We start from the raw sequence: 24,819 nt of genomic DNA on the forward strand, positions 1-24,819 counted from the left end.
TCTTGCAGGCCCAGAGCAGGAGCCTCAGGGCCTGGGGAGATTGTGTGTGTCAGTTCCATGTGCAATCGTTCCAGGGTCAAGCAGCACACCCCTGCTGAGGCTGCCCTGAGGAACCTGAAGCGCTTCCTCGCCCACTGCGAGGACATCTACACCTACTACAGGCTGGCCTACGACCACAAGTTCTACGACGTGGTGAACTCCCTGCTGACGGACCCTCAGACTGGCTGCTGCCTCAACGACCTCCTGTGCAACTGAACTGCAGCTGAGCTCCAGCCCGCAGGCTCGCTGCTGGTTTGCACACATTTTACCAACAGCCTGCTCCCAGGGCTCTGCTGCTCTGTCAAAACTACTCCAGAAAACTGCACAAGGTTGTAAGTAGTTAAATGCTGACCGTGTTAACCTAAAATTGTGTTTTGTATAATAAATCTTACTGTTTATCAATTACTTGAGTCACCAGCAAACACTGAGTGGCCCAGGTGGGGGGTGAAGCAGAGATCCAGCAGCCCTTTAAATGAGGGGCAGGGGGGAGGGAGCAGCCCAGGAATTGTACCCAGAGAGGCTGAAACAGGTGAGCAGAATGTCCAGCAAAGGGGTGGAACGAGCAGAATCACTGCAGGTTTCAGGTTCCCAATAGAATAATGCCTTCTTTGAGTCCAGTCTGATTTGCACAGCCTTAAACAGCCCATTCCTAATTCTGCTGTCTTGGAGTAAAAGAAATAATCAAGTGCAAATGTATTTTTACAGTTATTAAATATAAATTCATTTCCAGGCTCAGGCCACGGGTCCTCCCAGCACAGCTCAGCTTTGCAATTCTCCCTCTTCAGGTATTTTCCCTGTCAGGCCCCAAAAAGAACTGTGCTCTAAGGCCAGCCCGGTGAAGTCCTCAATAGTGATTTTTATTAAATTAGTTGCTTTATAAAACATTGCAGATGTTGTAATTGTTAACATAACAATTTGCCCAACTGTAGGAACTGCTGCAGTTTGCTAAGCAAGTTTGTTTTTTAATGAAAGAAAACGGCCGAGTTGTGAGAGACCCACCACAACCCAGGAGAGCCCCAAGGAAATTGTGTGGCTTGGTTTTTTCTTTTACACTTAACCCCTTAATTAACTGTTAAAGAACACCCAGCCCAGACAGCTGCATTAGTAGAAATTTAAATGAATGGAACTAAATAAACTTCGTCCTTGAGACACAAGTGGCTTTTGCCTTGCTCTGCCCCACCAGGTGCTGTTCAGGTGTCAGGCTCTGGAGCAGTGGCTGTCCCAGGGGACAGGCTCCCAGGTGCAGTATTCCACACTGAAGTTAGCAGTTCCCAAAATACTGAAATCCTCAAGCTCTAACTCAAGACAAAGCGACTGGAACTCTACGTGCACACCCTGCCCTTGCTGCAAACTGCTCTTGCTCAGCCCTGGCCCTGGAGCAGGGACAGTTAAGGCCATGTCATGGAGCTGTGCTGGTTATAATCCTTCACCTTGTTCCAATTCCTTCCCGATTGAGTGGCTGTTGCTATGAATAGCAGCAGTGGCCATTATCAGAATTTTGGGTTTTTAACTGCAATTTACAGACCTTTTCTGTTCCACCCCCGCCCGGAGCTTCCGCCCGGCCCCGGCACCTCCAGCCCCCAGCACACAGATACTGCAATTCTGATTGTAGCATTTGGCAGAATTTAGAGGAAGAAAGGTTGTGCTACATGTTTAAGGGATTATGGGCAACAGAAAGACAACAGAAGGGAGATAAATGTCACATGAAGTCTTCAAAGTCTTGTACGTACTCGCCGTCGTAGCCGCCGTAGTCGGCCAGGTCGTCTTTCATCGTCGCCTTCAGCCCCCCGCCAGGCACAACTCCTTTTTTCTTCTTTTTGGCTTTATTCTGTGTCAAGAGGATGAGGGTGGTTATTGGACAGGCCCAGAGCTCTGTCACTACCCAGGCAGGCTCAGCCCAGAGGCACTGAGCAGCCACAGCCCCTGCGCTGAGCCCTGCCGATGCTTTCCACCCCACGTTTTCTCTTCCCAGGAAAGCTGTGACAGTTCCAGGTGTCCCCAGCTCCCTGCACCACAGCCCTGCCCCCCTTTGCCTTTCATCCCGTTTCCCCTGGACTCTCAACGAGTAACTAATAAATGCAGGGGAGCCCCGAGCAGAGGCTGTGATCCCTGAGGAGCAGCCCCAGCCTTACCTTCTCTTGTTTTTGTTTTTCACTGCATAATACTGTCAGAGTGTTTGTGATCTTTTTCAAATCATCCACCTCCACTGCATCAGGGAAGAAAAAGGAAAAAAAAAAAAGAATCCTGATCAATGTTGTTCTTATAAGGCAGTTAAGTAACATCCACAGTCTCTAAAACTAGAAATAAGCATTAGTGTAACTATGGGCAATCACTTGATTTAAATCAGCAGAACACAGAGTGGGTGGTTCTGGTCCTGACAATCCCAACAAGGATTCCAGCTGGCTCCTTGGAAGCCTGAGCCTTGTAGAAGGTAAAACTTGCAAATAAAGTTACTGAACACAAGGGCTGCACTGAGACATTTGAACAGTAAAATATGGAGACAGTAAAATACAGCAAAATGTATGAAAAGGAGCACTGGATTAACCATAAATTATTCTGTTTATGGTGCAAGAGGCTGGAGTCCCTCCCGTTTGGAGCTCTGGAATCTCTCTGAGATGGCAGCTGCCAGCTGGGATGATGGATGTACCCAGCTCCTCCTGGGATCGAGTTACCCCTCACTGAAGGACAACTGGGTACAGGACAGGGAGCCATCCCAGCCACTGCTCCAGCCACCAGGGCACTGGGAAAAGGAGTTTCAATTACTTCATCTCTGTATAGTTACATGCTGAATTCCAGAACAGTTAATCTGCAGTTCCAGAATTACATGAACTCGATTTTGTAATGGTTTCCCTCCAAATGAGGCACTCAAATTATCTGCCTCAGAGAATTTACTCTCATTATTATCACTTTAGAAATGGCTTCAAGAAAAACATGCAGGGTTTAGATCAGCATAAAAATTCACACTTTTTAGAGACCTGTCTCTAACCAAAGTGCAGAAAGAGCAACTCCTGCACGAGGAGAGGCTCCTTAGTGGAGTCTGTGGGAAAGAATCAGGTCAGTGCTTCATCTCGCACAAACAAAGAGAGCAGCCCCCTCTGAGCACCATCGCAGCACGTTCTCCCCTCCAGCTGCAGCCAGCTCTGGCAGCACAGCTGGGGCTGTCTGCACTTACAGGAAATACAGACGTCCCGCAGCAACGCTTCCAAAAACCCGGCGTAATGTAAGGACTTCTCGTACTGTGTGATCTTCTCCTTCAGCAGCTTCCCGAATTCCGTGAAGTCATCTTTGGAAGAGGGGTTCATGGCATCTATTCCACAAGTGCTATTTACACCTGCAGGGACAGGCAGGGGTGTTACAGGAGAACATGAGCTGTGAGCCCTAAAAGGGGGCTCCCACCTCCCTGAGCTCGGCTCCCCCACAGCCAGGGCCCACCCCTGGCCTTACAGGAAGGAAGGAAGTTTGCTGCACAACTCAGTAATTTCACAGAATGGTCTGGGTTGAAGGGTTAAAGCCTGTCCAGCACCACCCTGGCAGGGCAGGGACACCTTCCACTAGCCCAGGTTGCTCCAAGTCCATCCAACCTCATCTTGGGCACTTCCAGGGATCCAGGGGCAGCCCCAGCTGCTCTGGGCACCCTGTGCCAGGGCCTGCCCACCCTCAAAAAGAACAATTCCTTCCCAATATCCCAGCTAACACTGCCCTTTGTCAGTGGAAAGCCATTCCCCTTGTTCTGTCACTCCACACCCTTGTCCAAGGTCTCTGTCCAGCAATTGGTGAAGCTGAGGCAAAGTCAGTAATTTGCCCAGCTGTTCCTGTTCTCTGGACAACCTGCACCAGAAGCCCCTTTTCCCTCAAATGCACAATTCCTGCCTCAGCCTCCTGAGTGCAGAACTCAGCTGGTTCTTCAGCAGCTGTGCACACCCCCCAGGCTCTGTGACAACCTCCCCTGAGCAATGAGCTGAATCATTCACCATAATTAAGGAAACTCTTCCAGCTTGAGGAACGCTGCTGTGCATCAGCACCTTTGCTGCTTCTTTGTTCTCTGTGCCACAGCTCTGCGTGCTGAGAGCCAAGCCCTGCCCATGCTTTGCGGGGTCCCAGGGGTTTATTCATCTCCTGCTGCTTGAACTCACCGAAGGTTTCCTTTGCCAGCTCCAGGTCTGACTCCTCTTGTAACTTCTTTAGCCGTAGTTTGTCTGCCAACTGTTCTTCTGGTGTGAGCTCCTTCTGTTCCTCAGGTGCCTCTAACTGCAGGGGCAGCACACAGGGACAGGGTGGCATGTTAAAGACGTGGTGCCTTCTCCAGAGCCACTGCATCACCCGCTGCTGCCTCGACTCGGGGCACATGGAAACCTGGAACCCATTCCCTGCAGTCTCAATTGACTCTTCGTTTCACAAGGAATGGGAAGAGACACCAAACTCCCACTCCTGCCTGTTCCATCACGTGCTGCACACAAAGGAACTGGGATAACGCTGATCCAATCACTGTTAAACTACACGGGAATTAAAGCTCCCAGCCCCAGAACGGGATCATGTACGAGACCTAAGTTTGGTTTATCAGAGAGTCAAGACCTTTTCATATCTTGCTCAACCTCCAAAAAACCAAATCAAACCCGCCCTCTGAATTTTATGTGACCCAGAAGAAATCAGGAGTTACCCTTTTTTTAAGCTCCTCTTGCTTTTTCTTCTGTAGCTTTTCTTTTTCTTTGATTTTTTCCGCTATTTTCTTTTTTTCTGAAACTTTCGGTTCTGTAGAGGGTGGAATAACAAACACAGCTCTCAGAAGTCTGATGATTTTTTTTCCCCTACACAACCACAGAAACACTGGAAGCTCAGCTCCTGGGACTGAGCAGAGACATTTCTGTTAAACCCAGCCCCGCTCAGGTTTGATCCTCACACACCCCAGACACAACCAGGGTCTGTTCCCATGCTGATACAGAGCCAGGGGTTATCTTAAAGTCTCACCTTGTTTTACCTCTGTCTCCTTCACCTCCTCCTCCTCCTCCTCATCATCCCAGTTATCCTGCAAAACAGTGAAGATGCTTTTACAGATAGCTGTAACCTCTTCCAGTGCCCACAAACCCACTGATCCGGTATCAGAATGAGGGAGCTCATGGGTTTTTGGAGCTGTCCACACTGGCTGGGGCCAGTTCTTGCCATGAAAAAGGCAGGTTTTGGTCAGCCAACCAGCTTGTGTCAGCAATGACAACAGCCAGGTCACAAATAGTCACACAGCACTGGCACAAGCAGGGCTTTATTCTCATTTCTGGCACTTTGAGACACTGAACATCAGTGAGGGATGGGCACAGCACAGCCCCGCTGGAAGCCCCCAGCCCAGCGGGAACCACGTCAGGCCAGCACAGGCTGTTCTGTCCCAGGGCCCCTCTCCCGGGCTGGGAAAAGCCTTCCCGTGGCCGCAGGGATTTCCTGGGAGGCCAGAGCAGAGGCAGTGGTGCAGAGCCCCACGCTGCACCGGGATGTGCTGACCCAAGCAGGGACACACCGAGTCCTTCCAGCAGCTCACCCCGGATAATTGGCACCTGCAGGGGACTCGGCTTCGCTTCCACATTCCACGGGGCTGACTTGAAATTGGAGCAGCATTATTTTAGCTCACATCTAATTAACTTTGCTACACCCACCGCTTAAATAGCTCCACTCAGCACTGAGGAGCTGCCTCAGCCCCAGCCCGGCCAGGCTGCGAGGCAGGTGCAAACTGCAGAGGAAGGGCAGCCTGGCCACGAGGGATGCATCCATGGCACTGGGACGGCTGGGAGACTTCACAGAGGGCACCGGGGCAAGGGCTCCACACCGAGAGACCTGCCCCAACCCCATCCTGCCCGCCAGGCCTGGTTCATAAACACAGAGAATACCAAGTCCTGGTTTATAACCCAGGGAATTCCAAGTCCTGCCAGCCAGGCCTGGTTCATAAACACAGGGAATACCAAGTCCTGGTTTATAACCCAGGGAACTCCGAGTCCTGGTTTATAACTCAGGGAATTCCGAGTCCTGGTTTATAAACCCAGGGAATTCCAAGTCCTCCGAGCCAGGCCTGGTTTATAACCCAGGGAATACCAAGTCCTGCCAGCCAGGCCTGGTTTGGTTTATGAACCCAGGGAATTCCGAGTCCTGCCAGCCAGGCCTGGTTTATAACCCAGGGAGCTCTCTCGGAGGAAGAGCCAGCTGTCCCAGTGCCGCGTCCTTGCAGTGATACAGTAATTCCCACAGAACACATGCATTCCCCAGCATTTCAACACTGTTTCTGTGCTCCCCGAGGCTGGGAGGTGGCAGGGACCCGGCACTGGCTCCCAGCTGCAGCCCAGCTCTGGGATGGAGCAGGCTCTGCCCTGCTCTGGCTGTGCCAGCCCTGAGTCAATAGATGAAAATTCCCTGGCAGCAGGCCTGACTTCTGGGGAACGTGTGCTGGGGAACGCTGAGAGGAGTTTTGTTACCAAAGGTGCTAATTTTAAACCCGGGAAGTTGACGTTTCCCAAATTAACAGTTACCGCAAGTTCATCACCAGAAAAACCTTCCAAAACACAGATCTGCAGATACAAAGCTCACAATGTGAGCTGCCTGAGGAAAGCCATGGCCAGGAAACACTGTGTGCTGTCACTTTAGACCACGTCATCTGCCTCACGTGGGGATTTCCCCACGGGGGCCCTGGAGGGATCCAGAGCCTGAGCAGGGGCCTTTGGAGCCTGGCAGGAAGAGCAAACCAGAGGAAAATAAACCAAAACAGAACACCTTTCTTTGCTGGATCCTCTCTAGATGCAGCAGCTCTGGCACTAAACCCATAATCCCATGGAAATAGTTAAGCAACCACATCCTAACTAGGTGTAAGATGCAAAATGTCTTCCCAGTGCCAGAGGGCAGGGATGGAGGGGATATTGGGAAGGGATTGTTCCCTGGGAGGGTGGGGAGGGGCTGGGGCTGCCCCTGGATCCCTGGCAGTGCCCAAGGCCAGGCTGAGCAGTGGGAGGTGTCCCTGCCATGGCAGGGGGGCACTGGGTGGGATTTCAGATCCCCTCCAACCCAAACCGTTGTGGGATTCCATGTGGGGAATGTTTGTTCCTTTATCAACCAGACAGAGACCCCTCAGGTGTCTCCAAGAGAGCCACTCTGGTCCAGTTCTCCCGGACACATTCTACCCAGCAGGAATGCTTCTCACTTTCTAAGCAAGGAGGAAAAGCAAATGTCACACACAGGCTGAGCTACAGGTGTCTGTACACACCTGTCAGTCACACACACCTGTGTCAGTCACACACTCATTCCCAGTGCCTGTGCACACACCTGTCCTTGTCCTGACACCTGGGACATGGGGCTGGGGCTACTGTTGCATTTAAGTTACACACAGAATCACAGAAATTCGGTAACTTCAGGGTTTTTAAAAGATGAACTACTTTTTCCGTACCGTTCGTGGGAAGAACTCCACCTGAGCCCCAAGAGAAGCTGCTGGCGCTTTTCAGAGATTCTGTAACAGTGTTCTCAAAACCAGCCCCGAGTCCTCACCCAGTGTTACAATATCCCAGGGCTGGAGGAAACAGAAAGGTCTTTTGCAGCTGCCTTATTCCACTGACAGAATCCCGGGATGGTTTGGGACCTGAGAGACCACCCAGCTCCACCCTCAGCCGAGGGCAGGGACACCTTCCACTGTCCCGGGCTGCCCCAAGCCCTGTCCAAGCCGGCCTTGAAACCCATCTGGCGTGTTCCTCGTGCGTTCCCTGGCACCCCTTAGCACCATCCACACGAGCACGGAGCTTTCTGCGGCACCACCGGCCTGCCAAGGGGAGCCGAGCAGGAGCAAGCAGCCTCGGAGGGAGCTGTGCCTGCAGAAGCAACAGCAACCATCGTCCACACGTTTTATCCCACTGCCGGGCAGACACCGCGCTGAAACACGGCAAGATCCCGCCTCGGGGTGTGCGGAGAAGCAGGAAAAGACGTGGAAAAGACGTGCTGGTAGAGCACAGAAGCTTCTGGCCAGCAGCAGAGGCACCAACACAGCCCAGCCGGCGCTGACCCCGTCCCGGCGCCTCACCAGCGCACCCCGCTCACAGCGCAGGGCCCGAACGGCTGCGGACAGCGGGGGCACAGCGCCCTGGAGCCCGGGAAGCAGCTGGAGAGCAGCAGCGGATCCCCGGGAGCGGGAGGAGCTCCCGGAGCGCCCGTCCGAGCCTCGCTGCGCGGCAGCCCCGGGCCAGCGGCCTGGCCGCGGGCAGGGCGGCCCGGCTCCTCCGGGCACTGCCCCTGCTCACCGTGACCGAGCCCGGGGCCGCCGCCGCGCGTGTCCGGGGGGTGTCCGGGGGGTGTCCCGGCTCCCGGCCCGGAGCCGCGCACACCGGGCCCGGCCCGGCCCCGAGCCCCCGCCCCGCCGCCCGCCCCGTCCGCGCCCGCGGCCCCGCACTCGGGCGCCATACGGCAGCGGCCCGGCCGGCCCCGCCGCCCCCACCCCGGGCCCCGCCGCCGCCGCGCCCCGCGGGGCCCGCCCGGCCGCACCTTCACGTCGTCCTCCTCATCCTCGCCGGCCCAGCGGTCCCCGGCCACCCCCGGCACCAGCCGCTTCGCCACCGGCTCCACCACCTCGAAGCTGTCGGCGTCTGTGGGGAGAGGAGCGCGGGTGAGGCGCGGGGAGCGGCGCGGGGGGGCCCCCGCCGGCCCCGGGCCCCGCGGCCCCGCCGCACCCACCCCACGAGTCCGCCGCCTCCGCCGCCATCTTGCCCCGACCGCGGCCGCCGGCAGCGCCGCGCGGGGCACGCCGGGACGGCGGCGGACCGACCCCGCCCCGCCCCCGGACACGCCCCCTGAGCGCCGCGCGGAAAGGGGCGGGGCCGGGGACAGGGGGCGGGGCCGGGATCGGGATCGGGATCGGGATCTGGAACGGGATCGACCGGGATCGGGATCGGGAATGGGAACGGGATCGATCGGAATGGGGATGGGGAATGGGAACGAGAATGGGAACAGGAACGGGATCGGGATCCGGAATAGGAACGTCATCGATCGGGATTGGGATCGGGAACGGGATGGGGAATAGGAACGGGATCGGGACCGGGATCGGGAACAGGAACGGGATCCGGAACAAGATCGGGAGCGGGATTGGGATCGAGATCGGGACTGGGATCGGAAACGGGATCGTGGATCGGGATCGGGACCCGGACCCGGATGGGTCCCGGGACCGGCATCCCGCTGTCCCGCCGCTGTCCCGGTCTGTCCCGGGGCAGGGCCCGCCCGGCGCTATCGCGGGGCCGCAGCCACGGGAGCCGCCCCGGCCCCGCCGCACGCCCGGGAGCGCAGGGAGCTGAGCCTGCCGCCCCGGCACCGGCAGGATCCGGGCAGCATCCCGGCAGCATGCCGGCACGATCCCGGCAGCATCCCGGCAGGATCCCGGCACGATCCCGGCAGCATCCCGGCAGGATCCCGGCACGATCCCCGCACGGCTCGGGCACGCCACGCGCGGGTTTACCCACACCGGGCGCCGGGCTCTCCTTCCCCTCTGTCCATAACATGGAACAGAGAAAAGCTGGAATGTTCACCTCTTCACTGCCAGCTCCCAGCTTCTGCGAGCATCCCAGGAAGTGGAAAAGGAGGATAGATTTTGTCTGGAGATAATAAAGTTAGAACGTGTCTTTCATAAACAAATCAGTGATCTCTGTGTACACCTGTATAAATCACACACGTGTCTAGGAAAAACACAAGGAAAAATAGAGACTTCCAAATTTATCATCCTTTTCCTGCTCTTCTCCATTTTCCAGACAATATCAATAATAACGGAGCTATACCGATGGCTCAAACAATGTCACAAGTTGTATCCTCAGGAAGTCTACAGTCTCAGAGCCTCAGGGTGCTGTGGAGATAATCACAAAATTGCCAGGAATTGTGCAGTAATTTGGAACATGTTAATATTGGAATATGTGATTTGGAATTCTAAGGATTTACACAGAACATTTAAATTTTTCCTTGACAGTAAAACACAGACACGACTTCTTCCACTTCAAGGCTGGAAACTGGCAGGAGCAGTGTCCTGACTTACAGAAAACTGAGGCTCACTGCAGGGTGGCATCAGCTAAAAATCATAAAAACAGAGTCCAGAGCAAAAGTATTTAATTAAATCTTTGTGCTTCTGTAGACCAGAAATGATTGCAGAAGAAACAGAAATGCACAGCACAGGCCTCCTCCTCCCATCGATATCTGACAAGATTCGGGCCCATCAGTACAACGGCATTTTTGCAAGTACCAAGAACTCCTCCTCTTCCTCCTCCTCCTCCTCCTCCTCGGCTCCGGCCTGGAGCTGCGGTGCCGGCAGGGCAGTGCAGGGCCGGGGCGGCGCTGGGCAGGGCTCCTGTCACCCCGCAGGGTGGGTTCCACATTTGGGGCTCTTCCCGAACCCCGTCCGTGCCTCCGCTGCCTCCCGCGGCAGCAGCGCGGCTCGGGAGCATCCCGCGGTCCGGGCAGCTCAGCCTCCTGCTGCACTGGAATCCTCAGCCGGGTGGGTCCGAGCCGGGGAAGCAGCCACGCCAGGCTGGGAAAAGGAAAGCCTGACAGGCACTGCCACCGGAGGGCCGGGAGGTGTGACAGCTGCCGGCACCACGGGGCTCCGGCACGGAACAGAATCCACGGGGACAGGGAGAACAGAGCACACAGGACACCATTCCCAACTCTGGAGACAGGACGCAGTGCTTCCCGAAAGGACAAAACCAAATCCCGCGAGGAATCGGCGATCCAGCTGCACGGGGCTCGGGGGGAACAAGCCACGCTCACACCCGGCTGAGCCCCCCCAGGCACAGGGGGGGTTTTGGGGACACAACCTGGCCCAGAGCTCGGCACAGGAACAGGGAACTCGCCCTCCAGATGAACAGCACGGAAACAAAACCTGCGGAGGCAAACTCTGCTTCACACCAGAGAGGTTTGCAGGAGGCAGAAGCGCTCTGCAGAGTCCAGTGATCAACACCAGGCTGGCAGCAGAGGACAATGTGAATATTTAATATGTTTACCAGGAATCTCTGTCAGTCCCGTGGTGCACCGATGCTGAGCTACATCCCCTCGTTCGCACTCGGGTCTCCCTCGCGGATCTGACGGGCACAGCACGCACAGCTGGAAAGTGCAGCGTGCCTTTGGTTTCCTCAGCTCTGGAAGCACTTTTGGCATGGCTGGAGCCACAGAGGACCCGGGGATGTTCCCGGAACAGCTGAACATCCCATCGCAGCTGGAAAAGGCCAGGAGCTGTACAAAGCTGGGCTCCTTCTGGCAGATCCGTGAATTTTACAGCAGTTCTGTGGCGTGGAGAAACCGGGAGGAATCCCCCGTTAGGCAAAGCTTCAGCAGGGAACTGAAACCCCTCAGATTCAGATTTACACGGCAAGGAGCAAGTGGGAAATGGCTGCAAAGCGAGGGGCAGCTGCACACAGGCTGCCCCTCCCTTCCAGAGTCCATCCATCCATCTCTCCATCAGCTGCCCAGGGGACACGGCTGCACCAAGCAGATGTAAAGGTAATGTTCTGTACATTTTATTTCAATAAAGACATAAGACAAACAGCGTAAAGATGCCCAGATGCCCTAAAGATAAATACATTTAAAAGATTCTCATTAAAATGAATCTGTAGTATTTCTTTCCTGCAAGCAAAATACCTTTCTTTAAATACAAAAAAAATCAGTATTCTGAATTGCAAATGTTTTCACTTTTTTTGCAGAAAATCTGCCATGATGATTTTGTTTTTAATGAATAAGGATTTTCCACAAAACAGGCTTGCTCTACATGCTAAGTTTTAACAGTTCAGTGACACCATGTGCTAGCTACATACACAACAGATAATATAGTAAGAAAACACTCAACCTGATGAAAAGTTAAAATCTTCATTAATACACTGGAAAAAGTTGACATAACTCATGCCTTTTAAAATCAAAAATACAAAAATTAAATGTTTTGCTAAAAAGATTTTCCTTATTTTAAGGACTCATTTGAAAATGAAGCTGCATGTAATTTGTACAATAAAATTGTACAAGTAAACAGGTAATATACATAAAAAATTAATTGACATACTTCTCAATTATCAGCTGTCCACCTTTAATTTCCAATACTGTACTTTCTTATCAAGCATACAAAATAGCAAACTTCTCTTTAGAAAAAGTGCCGTTCTGTGACATCTTTTACACAAAACCAGTCCGAGCCTGTGGCGTGGTAATGCAGTCGAGAGGCAAAGCTTCCTACCTCGTACAAATCCTACCTTCCACAAAAAGCCTCGGGGAAAGGCGACTCCCACCGCCACCACAACATCCCCTGCGGGGCGCTGCATTAGGAGCCAGGGCCGGGCTGTTCCCTCGCAAACCAGTGGGATGGCAGGGCAGCCCTGCCCCAGAGAGGCCGATTGGAACCAGGAGTGTGACGGGAGCCCTGCCCGGGGCACGGCGGGAGCAGCCTGGCCACAGCTGCCAGGCGAGCAGCCCGCCCGTCCTGCCCGGGCCGGGCACAGCAGAGGGTGAGGTATTCCTTGTCCATCGTGGTGCCACTGCCAGGTGTGCTCTGTCCAGAGGACGTGCCATCGCAATGGTTTAGGATATTCCGGGTATTAGTCATTCTTATCTTCGTCTTATCTAGCCAGTCTCTTGATTTTTGAAAAGGTTTCGACTACAGTAGAATATTACAGAAAGAAAATATAAATGCAGGGTTTCTTTTTTTTTTTTTTTTTTCTTTCTAAATGAAACTTACGTGGGCTAAAACTAGAGAATATTTTTAAACAAATATACAGGATGCAGGCAGACAAAGCAGGGAAACGGCCAGCCAACTGTTTAATAAAAAACTAACAAAATTTGGCTATTTCCAGAAAAACTATGAAGCGCCTCAACTAAAAGGAATGCATAATGAAATTCTAATCTAATACAGGTCAAAAATGTAAAAAGGTTATAAACCTTAACAGGAAAAATAAAACAACTTTTACTGGCCATTCCTGTTGAAATGAGAATCTTAAAAGTAACAGAAAAGTGGCTACAAACCCACTTAGAGCACCGAACAGAGAGAAAATCCGAGTCCGTTTTCAATCTCTGTTGTATCATAAAATCCTGTGTTTCTACAGGTCAAACTGCTGGTGGCAGAAACAGAATTTTCTTTATAAACTGCAGATGTCCTGTACATAAAAAATTTCCTTGGAGTTGCACTAGTTCTAAAGACTTTTCTGTTCTAGCCTCCCTACTGCGGGTACTGGATTGTACTGATGGCGGCAACCTCAGGTGTAGAAAGTCTCTTTCTGTAACCCTTGATCATTGTTGGGCACCAAAGATAAGAAAAGCAAGACGGGGTACAAAAATGCAAAATTTCAACAGTAATGGCAATGTTTTGTATTAGTCCAACAGGGTCCTGCATTTCCTCCCCTCGGCAGCGAGAGCAAAGGCTTTAATCGGGGGGTAGCAAATCATGCAAGCGAAATCTGTCTCTGATGTGAGGTCGGACGTCTTCGTTCTGTGGGGGAAAGGGCAGGTTTAGGAGAATGAACACAGCCAGAACCCCCCTGCAGCAGGGCTCCCTGCCCGACAGCCCTCTCTGAACAGACAGACAGACACCAGGGATCATCCACTCCTGAGACTCACAGAAATAACTCCACAGCACCCACCAGAGCTCGGGAGGGGTTCACTGGCCTTTCAGGAACAGACACACAGCACAGCCAGCAACGGGCCCTGTGGCATCACAATGCTCTGAGGCTCCCAATTTGCTGGTGGCTGATGGCACAGTCCCACAGCCCTGCATTTTCAGCGCAGTCAGCAGTGACAAGCCCCCTTCTGCTGCGTGGACACGGCCCTGATCTTCAGCAGCCTCAACCTCAGTGACTCAGAAACCCTTAACAATAGCTGAAAGTATTAAAGGAACTCGCTGACAGGTCTGGGAAAAGCCAAGAAAGCAAACACTTACCAGCTCTACTAGTTTCTCCAGAAATGGAATCAACTTTAGGAGTTCATTATCATTTTTATCCATGAACCAGCTCTCTATAGGAATTCCATTGGAAAGCTGAAGTTAAAATACGGAAAAAAAAATCAACACACAATTTATATTTAATTTATCTACAAATAACACTCGTGAAATAGCATTTGAGGGAAAAACGTTTCCAAGTTACAGATTCCTGAGTGCTTTTCCCACAGTTTGGTCTGCAGACTTCAACACCAAGCCCCAAAGTCACATTTCCCTGTCCCCCTCAGGAAGTTCTGCCCCCTGAGGTGTCCCCTGCCCCAGCCCCTCACCTGGTAAGCAAAGGCTTGTGGTGAATTGTCGATGATGATGGTTTTGGAGAGGTCTCTGCCCAGGATGTTTAAATCCTTGATGTAATTCCCTTGTACACACACACAATGCTCACGGAAGAGTCGATGCCTGTCGTTAAAGGAAAATACTCATTGATGAGGCCAAGGACAACATCCACACTGCACCAGCAACACACAGCTTTGCCAAGCATCTTCCAGTTTTTTTCCCATCTCCTGACAGAAAACTGTGCCCTTTTTCTGTTCTCTTTAGAGGTTTTTGCTGGTGAAATTCCCAGTTCAGGTGATTTTGCACTAACCCAGTTCTGGGGCGGGTGTTTTTATTTATTCAGGCTCTTCTTTCTGACCCCTTTCCCAGACAGGCTGACAAAGGGACCCAGGAACACCCCAAGGACCTGCCAAGCCCCAGGTGCTGCACAGAGCCAGTTTATTGGGGTTTATTATCCCTTTATTCTGTCCCAGCCCTCTCAGAAGGAGCCTCCCTGAACAGAACACAAAGTGTCACAAGGAATGTTTCCTTTCCTGTTGCACCTCTGCTGGCAATTCACCTATTTCAGTTATCACACCTCAAAAAAAGCCTTGGGACCAAAACATCCCATCAACCCCTTCCCTTCCCATTAGGGCCAAAACACCCTATCACCTCCTTCCTTTGCCATCAGCCTGCTGCTGTAATTCACGGCAGAAGGAATGGATGGATTGACTAAAGGGCTCAGATTGAAAAGCCAGCAGGAATAAAACTCCCATTCCATGGCAATCCCCTCAGAACTATAACCTGTAAAGGAGGCAGAGCTGGTGCTGCCCAGCCCCTTCAGGCTGCCTGTGTGTTCAAGGAGAGCTCAGAAGCTGCACGCAGCGTGCCCGATTCCAGGCAGGAGCTGAGCTCCCCACGTTGCCATGGAGGGAAACGAGCTGCTGCATTTATATATAGAGTGTGAGTCACACGTGTGGGGCCTGGCAGGCACCTGGGGCTGGTGGCAGAGCCCAGCCACAGCAGCCCCAGACAGAGGCAGGCAGCACGGCATCCCTCTGCAGGCTCCCAGCCCCTGCCTGCTGCTGGTGCCAGTGGCTCTGCCAGCCCTGCACGCTGGATCAGGTGTCTGGAGCGAGGTGTGACACACGGACACAGCCCCACACCCTGCCCTGGAGTGCCAGGGCCCTCCCGGGCACCATCCTCTGGGGTGTCCCCAGCAGGGAGGGACGCCTGTCCCTGGCCTGGACACCTCCACAGGGGAAGCCCTGAGCAGAAATCAGTTTGGGTCCAGCCCTGCCAGGTGCAGTCCCCTGCCAGGTGAGAGTGACAGAATCTCACCCCTGGAATTTCCTTCTGCCCTAGGGAACTGGAAAAGCCAACACCTCCCAGCAAAGCTCAGTGCTGAGAAATGAAAAACCGAACCAGCTCTAACACAAAACCAACAGACAAATGATTTTGTGATTGAGTGAGAATTAAAAGGATGCCGATTGTAAAAGCTATACAAGTCACCATTTATAATAATAACTCAAGTTATTAAGTTTAAAAGTAATCAGGCGCTCATTTAATTTCCTTTATTTGCAGCGTGTATTCCAGAGCACATTTTTGATCCCCGAGAGGGCATTTCCCATGAGATGGCCTAACAGAGACTGGACAGGGACAGGTTTTGCCCTGGGGTTATTTTATCACAAGGCACCAATTCCATCACTTCAGTCCATTTTCCTCCCCCTCCTAGCCCAGGCAAACCCCCAAGGGGTCAGTCAGGGACACGCTGCAGTAAGTGGGCAGGCAGGACTCAGTTTGCTCGTGACATTGTTCTGGTTTTACCTGACCAGCTGCTTTTTGGGGTCCAGGATGTTCAACAACTTGTCTGCATACACCTTCTTAGAAGCAGTAAACAGAATGATCTGGGGATTGGAGGGGAAAAAAAGTCATCACTGGAGGTACAAGGAAGTAGAGACCATTTAAAAATGAAATTCAAAGGTGGTTGTGGGAAATTATTTTGTAAAAAAATTTTAAAGTTTGATAGAAGGTTCTTATAGTGTGTATTTGTGTGTAAACTTTGAGATGGGAAATGCTGACTTAGAAATGTTATGGAATAGGACAGATATTGTTGAGAGAGAAATGGAATCAGAAATAAGTTTTAAAAGGTGGTTTTGTAAATAAGATTAGGTATTTTGGAGAAATATAATTACGAAAGATGAATTGTAATAAGATTTATGAGGGGTAATTTTAGATGAGTGGTTTTAAGGTATTTATAGTATGGTATGGTTAAAGTCGACAGGGTAAGAAATGTTTATAGTGTATTGTAATTAGGAAATAGTTGGTTTGTGATTGTATAGTGTGTATTATAACATTTGTATTATTTTACTTTTTATATGAGATTGCAGATAGAGTAAAAGCTTTAAAAGTGTTTTTAGTTGTTTCATTTTTGGGTTAGAAAAGGTTTAATCTGAAAAACTGCTGTATAGTGTGAGGAAAAACGCTCAGACAGTTGAAAAGTGAAAAGGGAGAGCTGGAGTGTGCCAGCTTTACCTCGTAGATCTGAGACATGCGCTCCAGGAACTCTCGGAAGAACGGCCTTAGCCGGACGTACACCTGCACAGAGAGGGGCTTCAGCAAGGGGCAGCCTGCAGCAACACGGGCAGCCTGCAGCCTGCACCCTGTCCACGGGGTCAGCACCACACACAGGGGCTTCAGCAGCCTGCACCAGCATGGCCAGCCTGCAGCAACACAGCCAGCCTGCAGCAACACGGGCAGCCTGCAGCCTGCACCCTGTCCACGGGGTCAGCACCACACACAGGGGCTACAGCAGCCTGCACCAGCATGGCCAGCCTGCAGCAACACGGGCAGCCTGCAGCCTGCCACCCTGTCCACGGGGTCAGCACCACACAGGGGCTTCAGCAGCCTGCATCCTCCCACCAGGGTGAGCACCACACACAGGGGGGCTTCAGCAAAGGGGCAGCCTGCACCCTGTCCCCCTGTCCACGGGGTCAGCACCACACACTGGGGGGCTTCAGCGAAGGGGCAGCCTGCACCAGCATGGCCAGCCTGCACCAACACAGCCAGCCTGCACCCTCCCACCAGGGTGAGAACCACACAGAGAGGGGCTTCAGCAGCCTGCACCCTCCCACCAGGGTGAGAACCACACAGAGAGGGGCTTCAGCAGCCTGCACCCTCCCACAGGGTGAGCACTACACACACACAGGGGCTTCAGCAGCCTGCACTCTCCCACCAAGGTGAGAACCACAAAGACACACACAGCAAGGATCAGCCTCCTGTGTGACAGCACCCCAGGGACACCAGTGCTCCAGCAGCTCCCAGCCTGAGCAGCTCGGAGGGAGCAGTAACACACTGACATCAGCCTGAGCATTCTGCTGGAAAACTGGATGGAATCAGGAAAAAATGAATAAAATACAGAAGTTGGATGATCTCTGTGCTAGAAATGAAACTGGCTGCTTTAGGCAAACACCCTGACTGGGCTCTCACCAGCAGGGCAGCACCAGTTCAAGCCCGGGACACAGGAAATAAATCCTCTTCTGAATAACCACCAACAACTACCTGAGCCTGGGGATGTCAGAGTGATTTAAAAAAAGGCTTCAGCTGCTTCTGTAATTCCAAAAACTCAACCACCAGCAGCACAGAACTGCACACACAGAGAAACCATTCCCTGCAAGGAACTGTGGAGCCACGGGAGGCCCCAGCCAGGAGGGCTCTGCCTCCCCCTGGCTCCAACAGAGGATGTGGGCTCACAGGGAAGAGCTGCAAAGCTTCAGTGAATACAAAATTTCCTGCCAGGTCTGACACCTGCAGCTGATCACCAGACAGGTGTAAAATGCCAGGCTGCTGCTTCTCCCTCTTCAAACAAGCTGAGAACAACTGCACACAGCAAGGAATCCCACAAAACAAAATCAAAAAAATGTGTTTCTCTATTTACCTGGTAAATGACATCTTGAAAGAGAACTGGAAAAGTGAGTGCAGCATCTTCTAATTCATTTAGACTACAGTGCACTAATGTTTCATCCTAGAGAAAAAGTTACATAAAAGAAAGAAGAGAGTGTGAAAAAACACAGTGCAAAATAGAATAGTTTTCTGCATTTTATGTTCATTTTAAAGCAGGTTTATTTAGAATGGAAACTGTATTTTTGTGCAAGTGCTGTCAAGATTGAAGAAAATTCTTAGCATGAATTAAACATTTCATTATTCTTGTAATTTTTTTAAATTTTCAGTAAAACTGTGTGGTAAAACCACACTGGGGGTGTAGTTATGAGCAGATATTTTATTTTGTAGGCTCTTCTCTCATTCAGTCCCAGCCTGTATCCTTCAGTGTGAATAATCCACCCATTCCTATGATCACAGGGATGGCCCAACTGGTGCTGCTCAAAAAACCTCAACCACCATTAACGGGGCCTGGAACAACTTCCAAAACAGAGACACTGCAACAAACCATCATCAAGACAAATGTATCTTATAGAGTATTTTAAAAAGTGGATTTGTGCCCTTTGAAAATGTTCTAAAAAGTAAAAGTTTAATTTTTCATCAGTCTTGAAGAAAGACACTCATAACTGAATTTTCCTATTTATTCCCACCCTGGATTTAGGGAAGCTTTATAGGGACAGACAAATGTTTGAGATGTTAAAACTGTAATGCTTTTCTTTTTTTAAAAAACCAGGATGTAAGTATTTGACAAACACAGCTCACATTCTCTTCCTACCACAATTAATTCTTTTTCAACTATTTTTAACTAAAATTATGCAACATTCAGCAGTCTTTGTTTAAAGCAAGCATAACTGATTTCCACAATGAACAAAATAAGGGAAATGCTCCATTCCCCTGCTCTGGTTTGTGTTTATAAAGATATTTACCAAGTCTAGAACTAATGAGAACTCTGGTGTGCTTCTGGTTTTCAGTGGGAGAGCTGGCTTCCTGTTCAGCTGCTCTTCTGTTAGTGGGGGGACATGTTTGATGAAATAGTATCTGAAAAGAATACAGATTTTGCTGTAGAAATGTACATTATTGAACTGCAGCGTTGTAGCCCAACTTAATATTTGAAATATCTAAGGCACCAGGAGTAAGTATTTTAAAGTGAAATAAACCCCACATGAGCATACACACAGTGTTTTTTAAAGCTAAGAGCTCATTATCATAACACGAAAATGATCCAATTTAAATAGAAGCATCTTAATTCAATACCCCAAATGATTAATTTGCTATTTCCAGGAGAAACACTGGCACTTACGGATCAAAGACTTCCCAGTCCTCTTCGTAGGTGGCTTCTGCATGAGCTGATGAGTAGCCACTGTCTGGAGATACTGGTGCTGAAATTCAACGAAAATGACCAAAACAAAAAATAAAACAAAAAACCACAAGAGCTGGTCTTATTAGTGCAGTTCTTCATAGTGACAATTTGCACTCGAGACCCGAGGGAGGAAACCAGTGGCAAAGTCTCCCTCCAGCCCCAGCTCCCCTGCTCAGAGGCCACATTCACTCCTCCTGCACAGCCGCTCACCCACCAGAGCTTGGAGGTCTGGGCAGGGCTTAGCTCAGGATTTGATGCTGCCCATGCACACAGAAGCTGAATTTTTGTCAAAAGAAGGTGTTGTCTTCTGAAGAAAATATGGAAAATGAATGGAGGATCTGCGTGTTTCTCATTTACCACGTGCTTCTAATACAGGACATCAAAATGCAGCAAACATCTCTGGAGATCAGCAAGTCCAGAGTGTGCAAGTTCAGTGTTAATAATAACTCCTTTCCTCTGGAATCTCTGCTTCCATGGGAAGAAGAGTTACGAGGCCACCTGAGTTACAGCAGGAACAGGTAAGTTCTGCCAAAACTGTGTCTTTGGTGCCTAAACCAGATCTGCCTACCAACCATAAAAATCACTATTAACACTGTTGGCACACCCCAAGGGAAGGTGGAATGAGAGTCCCTGCCAGGGTGCTGGATTCCCTGGGATCAGCCCTTCCCTGTCCCATGGCACAGTCCCTGTCCCTTACCCAAGGACAGGTGGGACAGGAGTCCTTGCCAAGCACAGGTGCTGATCCCCCCAGGTGCTGATCCCCCCAGGATCACCCTGTCCCCCTTGTCCCCATCCCTGTCCCTGTCCCTGTCCCTTACCCAAGGACAGGAGGGACAGGAGTCCCTGCCAAGCACAGGTGCTGTACCCCCAGGATCACCGTGTCCCCAGGACCATCATGTCCCCCCAGGATCACCGTGTCCCCCCAGGTTCACCATGTCCCCCTGATCACCGTGTCCCCAGGATCACCGTGTCCCCCAGGATCACCGTGTCCCCTGGATCACCGTGTCCCCCAGGATCACCGTGTCCCCAGGATCACCGTGTCCCCCAGGATCACCATGTCCCCAGGATCACCATGTCCCCAGGATCACCATGTCCCCAGGATCACCGTGTCCCCAGGATCACCGTGTCCCCCCAGGATCACCCTGTCCCCCCAAGATCACCGTGTCCCCAGGATCACCGTGTCCCCCAGGATCACCGTGTCCCCCCAGGATCACCGTGTCCCCCAGGATCACCGTGTCCCCAGGATCACCGTGTCCCTGTCCCTGTCCCGTGCCGTACCGGTGAGCGGGGGCAGGTCGCGGTCCCCCGGCTCCTCGGGCTCGCCCAGGCCGTTGTTGACGGGCCTGCCCTGCACGGGCTGCCCCGGGAAGGCGGCGCCGTTGGCGGAGGTGGCCGTGCTCGTGGTGATCTCGTCCACCTGCTCCATGTCCAGCTGCTTCACGATCTCCTCGGCCTCCACGGCCTGGCCCGGCGAGTCGGAGCCCGACGTTCCTGAGGCACACGTGCAAACACTCTCAGCCTCGGGCTGAGCTCCCATCACAGTGCTCAGGCTCCTGACTCCACACACACCGAGCCTCAGAATAATTAAACAGATCTGCACACAGATATCTGCACAGATTCATGCCACAAAAATAAGAACTGAACTGAAGACCATGGCAATGACTTTAAAACGTGTCTGGGACAAGGAATGTAATCCCTTTGTTTTTCCTTCTCCTTATTTTCTTTTCTAATGAAAGGTACACCACTAAATACACCTATGAAAGAAATGTTCTAATGCTTGTAAGCTTCCTTCCTTCACCATCCACCCAGCCAAGAACGAAGAGCCTTTTGCCTGGCAGCAGTAACTCTTGGTTGGTAAGCCAGAATGAAAAGTGTACTGTCACTCAAAGCAGCTATTTCATACAAAAAATTATTTTCACTCTCAGCTTTAAGCTACTGGCTTTTTGAATAATACTCACCATTTTTATTTGCTGGTGAAAAAAAATTGAAAACAGGAGAAAATATGGTTCCCAGTAACGTTGTTCGTGGGGGACTGCCTGTGGTGGGGTTATCTTCCAATTTTCCATTTTGCTTCACGTGTTGGTTCGTCATCTCGTAACTTCCAGCTTCTGGAAGAGAAAAAACATGAGTTTTAACACCACCCAGCTGGGCTTCAGGTGCCTCTGTTCCTTTATGCATTCTAGGGGTGTACTCTTGCTCATGGCTCAGCTGGGTCCATGAGAGTCAGCAGCTTTCTGCCAGCACAAACCCAAAATGTCCATTCTCAACACGCTGAGAAACTTCTCTGCAGATGGGGAGCAGCCCCTGCTCACAGCAGCAGCAGAGGTGTAAATGCTGGCAGCGATTCATGCAGGCAGCCCCGGAGCTGCCAGGGCCAGGGCTCCACTAGAGGGAGGCACGAGAAAGGGTCAGAGCTGCCTGGCTGAGCCTCCAGTGCTCCCGAGCCCGGAGTTTGCTCCTCTCCACACACACAGAGGCACAGCCACCACTCGGTGTGATCACAGGTAACACAGGGCGGAATTAAACGGGCATCCACGTCCCAGATCTGACACGCAACAAGGGTGACCTCTCATGCCACAGCTCAAAACCCCATCTCACAACTCTGACAGAAACCTGCCTGTGTTTGACAAGAGATCTCAGCACCTAATGATACCTGCTTAGCTCCACAAATGTCAGGAGCTGGGAGGTCATGTTTCCCTCTTATTTGTGACAAAACGGGAGAAGAGCTAAATCAAAATATTATGGGACTTTTGGAATAATAATTAAACCAAAAAAAAAAAGTTAAATTAGTTCCAAAGCAGCTGCTGCTGATGCAAAGTGCTCTCACAGAGACACAGTGGCAGTGTCAGGGGGGATGGAAGTGCTGCTCCCACCCCTGGAAATGCTGTGACCAGCTCAGCCCTGCTGTGCCTGAAACCAGCCAGAAGCCCAGGGAGCTCCCCAGCCGCAGCACTGGCTCAGAGCTGGGCTGGAGGTGGCAGAGCCGCCCTGCCCTGGCCTGCAGGGCACAGAGTGCCCCCCAGCCACCTCCATTCAGCTGGCTTTTCCCCCCAGCCACCTCCATTCAGCTGGCTCTTCCACCCACCCACCTCCATTCAGCTGGCTTTTCCCCCCACCCACCTCCATTCAGCTGGCTTTTCCCCCCACCCACCTCCATTCAGCTGGCTTTTCCGCCGCACGCGCGACAGCTGTTTGTTGGGCTTCTCTCCCGTCTGGGGCGTGGAGGTGATCAAGTTGTTGTCGATGTCCCGCTCAATCCGACTCCTCTTGGGGGGATTTTCTCTTTCTTCCTTAAAATACAAAAGAGGGGGAAAACAAACGTGCTGAGCAGTGCCTTTTTCCATGGAACCGACCAGAGAATGTCATCTCCTGGAGAAAGCTCACCAAAGATCCCTTTACTGCTCCACTTCCAGGTGCAGAACGTGCAACAAGGGTCTGGCCAGCTGGGATCTTACATGAGTTTAAACTAAGTCAAAGTATGGGCAATGAAAACTGTACATGGAGCTGCTGTAGCAGAAAAATTGTCTTTACAGCCAATCGAAATATTCCAGTGCTGCAGAGGCTGGGAAATGCAGAGACAAAGCAACTAAAATTACCTGAAACTTGATTTCTCTGCCTGCTAAATACACAGGAGGCGAATGCCCAACAATATCCAATGTGACAGGGCCAAACTGAGCTGTGAAAAATCCAAGGATTCGCCTTACCTGGGAGTAAGTGACTGCAGCACTCATGGCAATGAGACAGAACCAAACAGTTCTGCACATCTTCTGTGCATGGCTGTATGTGCAGGCACAGGTTTATGGCAGGTTTCTTACCCTTTTCCCCCAAAACACCTACGACAAGTCGATAAAATGTTGAAATTTTATCAGATTTTTATTTATCACAGAGCTGATCTGGGATACATTGTAAATTAGTTCTGACTTCCTGGATACTCTTCTTTCGAATCTGCAGTTACATAATGGCAGTATCTGAACCGCTGGATGGATGAGGTGGGGTTTTTAACTGGCCTCCATCTAGAGAAAAAAAGCCAGCTTTTGAAGCAATTGCAAGGTTACATTCAGCCTATCGAAGTTTATATATATATTTATATATTTTTTTACATATATGTGTGTGTGTATATATATTTTTCACCCTCAAATGTCCATGCAGTGCATGCAACAGGTGCTCCCGTGTGCAGATCAGTAAAGCTCAGCTTTCTAGCTGCACCAGGACATGAGGTTTTGTGGTTTTCCCCAGCAAAACCTGGATGTGATGCTCCAAGCAGGGAAGTGCTCACTGCAGGAAACCCTGAGCAGCTGCATCAATTCCATGGCACTTGGATTTGTGAGGTTTGACCTTCACTGATTAAATGACTCCTGAACAATTTTGAATAAAATTGCCAGAAATAGTCAAGAAATTAATGCTTACAGACTGGCTTTTCTGAGTTGTTAGCACTGGTAATTCCTTGAATCTGGATCCAAGGAATCCTTAAAATAGAAATGAAAAATGTACTGAATTTATTTGACATTTTCACAAAGAAACACCAGGCAATAAAGCCTGTGATTTACCGGACTGTTAAATACACCTACAATTGACTCCTGAAGGTTTCAAAGTCTGCTTTACCTGACACAACTCACAGGCACCTGTTGCCTTCCAACTCTTTACGTTTTGCCTCCACCGCACGATTAATTCTTAACAGAACTGCTTTTCAATCAAACGTGAAGAGATTATGGCCCACTTGAAAGCAAAGCAGGGGCCCGCAGGCGGCGTACCTTGGGTGTGCTTCCTTTAATGAACTTTTTGATCGAGGACAGGAGGCCAGTCTCATTTTTGGGTGGTTTTCCCCCGCCGCCAGCTAAGGGCTCCTCCACCTCCGAGTGTTTCCGCTTGGCCCGCAGCGCCCGCTGCGTGTGGAGCTGGTTGGACTGCTGGGAGGCTTTGCGTGTCCTCAGCCTCATCTTCATGGGTACCACATGGAAAGCTGCAGGGGGAAAAGCAGCAGTCCCTCACTGAGGAAACCTGTGAAAGCCGTGGCTCCCGGATGCCAAGGGGAGGCTGGTGGAGCTCCAGCGTGCCAGCACAGAGCTGTGAGCTCAGGGAGGGCACCACGCTGCCAGGGGGACCAACCATGGACCCTGCCATGGGCACAGCACCCAGGCACGCCACTGAGCCTGGCACAGCCCTGGCACAGCACCCAGCACATCCCTGAGCCTGGCACAGCCCTGGCACAGCACCCAGCCTGGCACAGCCCTGGCACAGCACCCAGCACAGCCCTGAGCCTGGCACAGCCCTGGCACAGCAC

General features: G+C 51.4%; 3 protein-coding genes across 3 annotated transcripts in view; 1 reads left to right on the plus strand and 2 right to left on the minus strand.

Annotated features, from left to right (window-relative positions):
* Nucleotides 1-1,190, plus strand: part of SPG11 (SPG11 vesicle trafficking associated, spatacsin) — a 29,545-nt gene extending 28,355 nt beyond the window's left edge. The window contains exon 40 of the mRNA XM_038147015.1: nt 75-1,190. Within this exon, the coding sequence (XP_038002943.1) occupies nt 75-255 (181 nt within the window). The 3' untranslated portion in view covers nt 256-1,190. The remainder of the gene's footprint in view (nt 1-74) is intronic.
* On the minus strand, nt 876-8,809 carry EIF3J (eukaryotic translation initiation factor 3 subunit J). Its single transcript, XM_038147014.1, has 8 exons — nt 8,722-8,809; nt 8,533-8,633; nt 5,005-5,062; nt 4,697-4,788; nt 4,173-4,287; nt 3,212-3,370; nt 2,172-2,245; nt 876-1,867 (listed from the first exon to the last, which is right to left on the minus strand). The coding sequence occupies exons 1-8, from the start codon at nt 8,747-8,749 to the stop codon at nt 1,739-1,741; spliced, it is 756 nt and encodes a 251-aa protein (XP_038002942.1). The 5' UTR covers nt 8,750-8,809; the 3' UTR covers nt 876-1,738.
* A 2,714-nt stretch (nt 8,810-11,523) lies between these two features.
* The window catches only part of CTDSPL2 (CTD small phosphatase like 2), a 29,855-nt gene continuing 16,559 nt past the window's right edge, over nt 11,524-24,819 (minus strand). Inside the window, exons 2-13 of the mRNA XM_038146830.1 lie at nt 24,290-24,498; nt 22,690-22,828; nt 21,497-21,646; nt 20,817-21,029; nt 19,479-19,557; nt 19,105-19,216; nt 18,177-18,263; nt 16,775-16,837; nt 16,067-16,146; nt 14,257-14,383; nt 13,931-14,026; nt 11,524-13,483 (exon numbers count right to left, since the gene is read on the minus strand). Coding sequence (XP_038002758.1) covers nt 13,418-13,483; nt 13,931-14,026; nt 14,257-14,383; nt 16,067-16,146; nt 16,775-16,837; nt 18,177-18,263; nt 19,105-19,216; nt 19,479-19,557; nt 20,817-21,029; nt 21,497-21,646; nt 22,690-22,828; nt 24,290-24,481 — 1,404 coding nt within the window. The 5' untranslated portion in view covers nt 24,482-24,498 and the 3' untranslated portion in view covers nt 11,524-13,417. The remainder of the gene's footprint in view (nt 13,484-13,930; nt 14,027-14,256; nt 14,384-16,066; nt 16,147-16,774; nt 16,838-18,176; nt 18,264-19,104; nt 19,217-19,478; nt 19,558-20,816; nt 21,030-21,496; nt 21,647-22,689; nt 22,829-24,289; nt 24,499-24,819) is intronic.

This window comes from Motacilla alba, chromosome 10 (genome assembly GCF_015832195.1).
Source record: "Motacilla alba alba isolate MOTALB_02 chromosome 10, Motacilla_alba_V1.0_pri, whole genome shotgun sequence".
NCBI classification, from domain to species: Eukaryota; Metazoa; Chordata; class Aves; order Passeriformes; family Motacillidae; genus Motacilla; species Motacilla alba.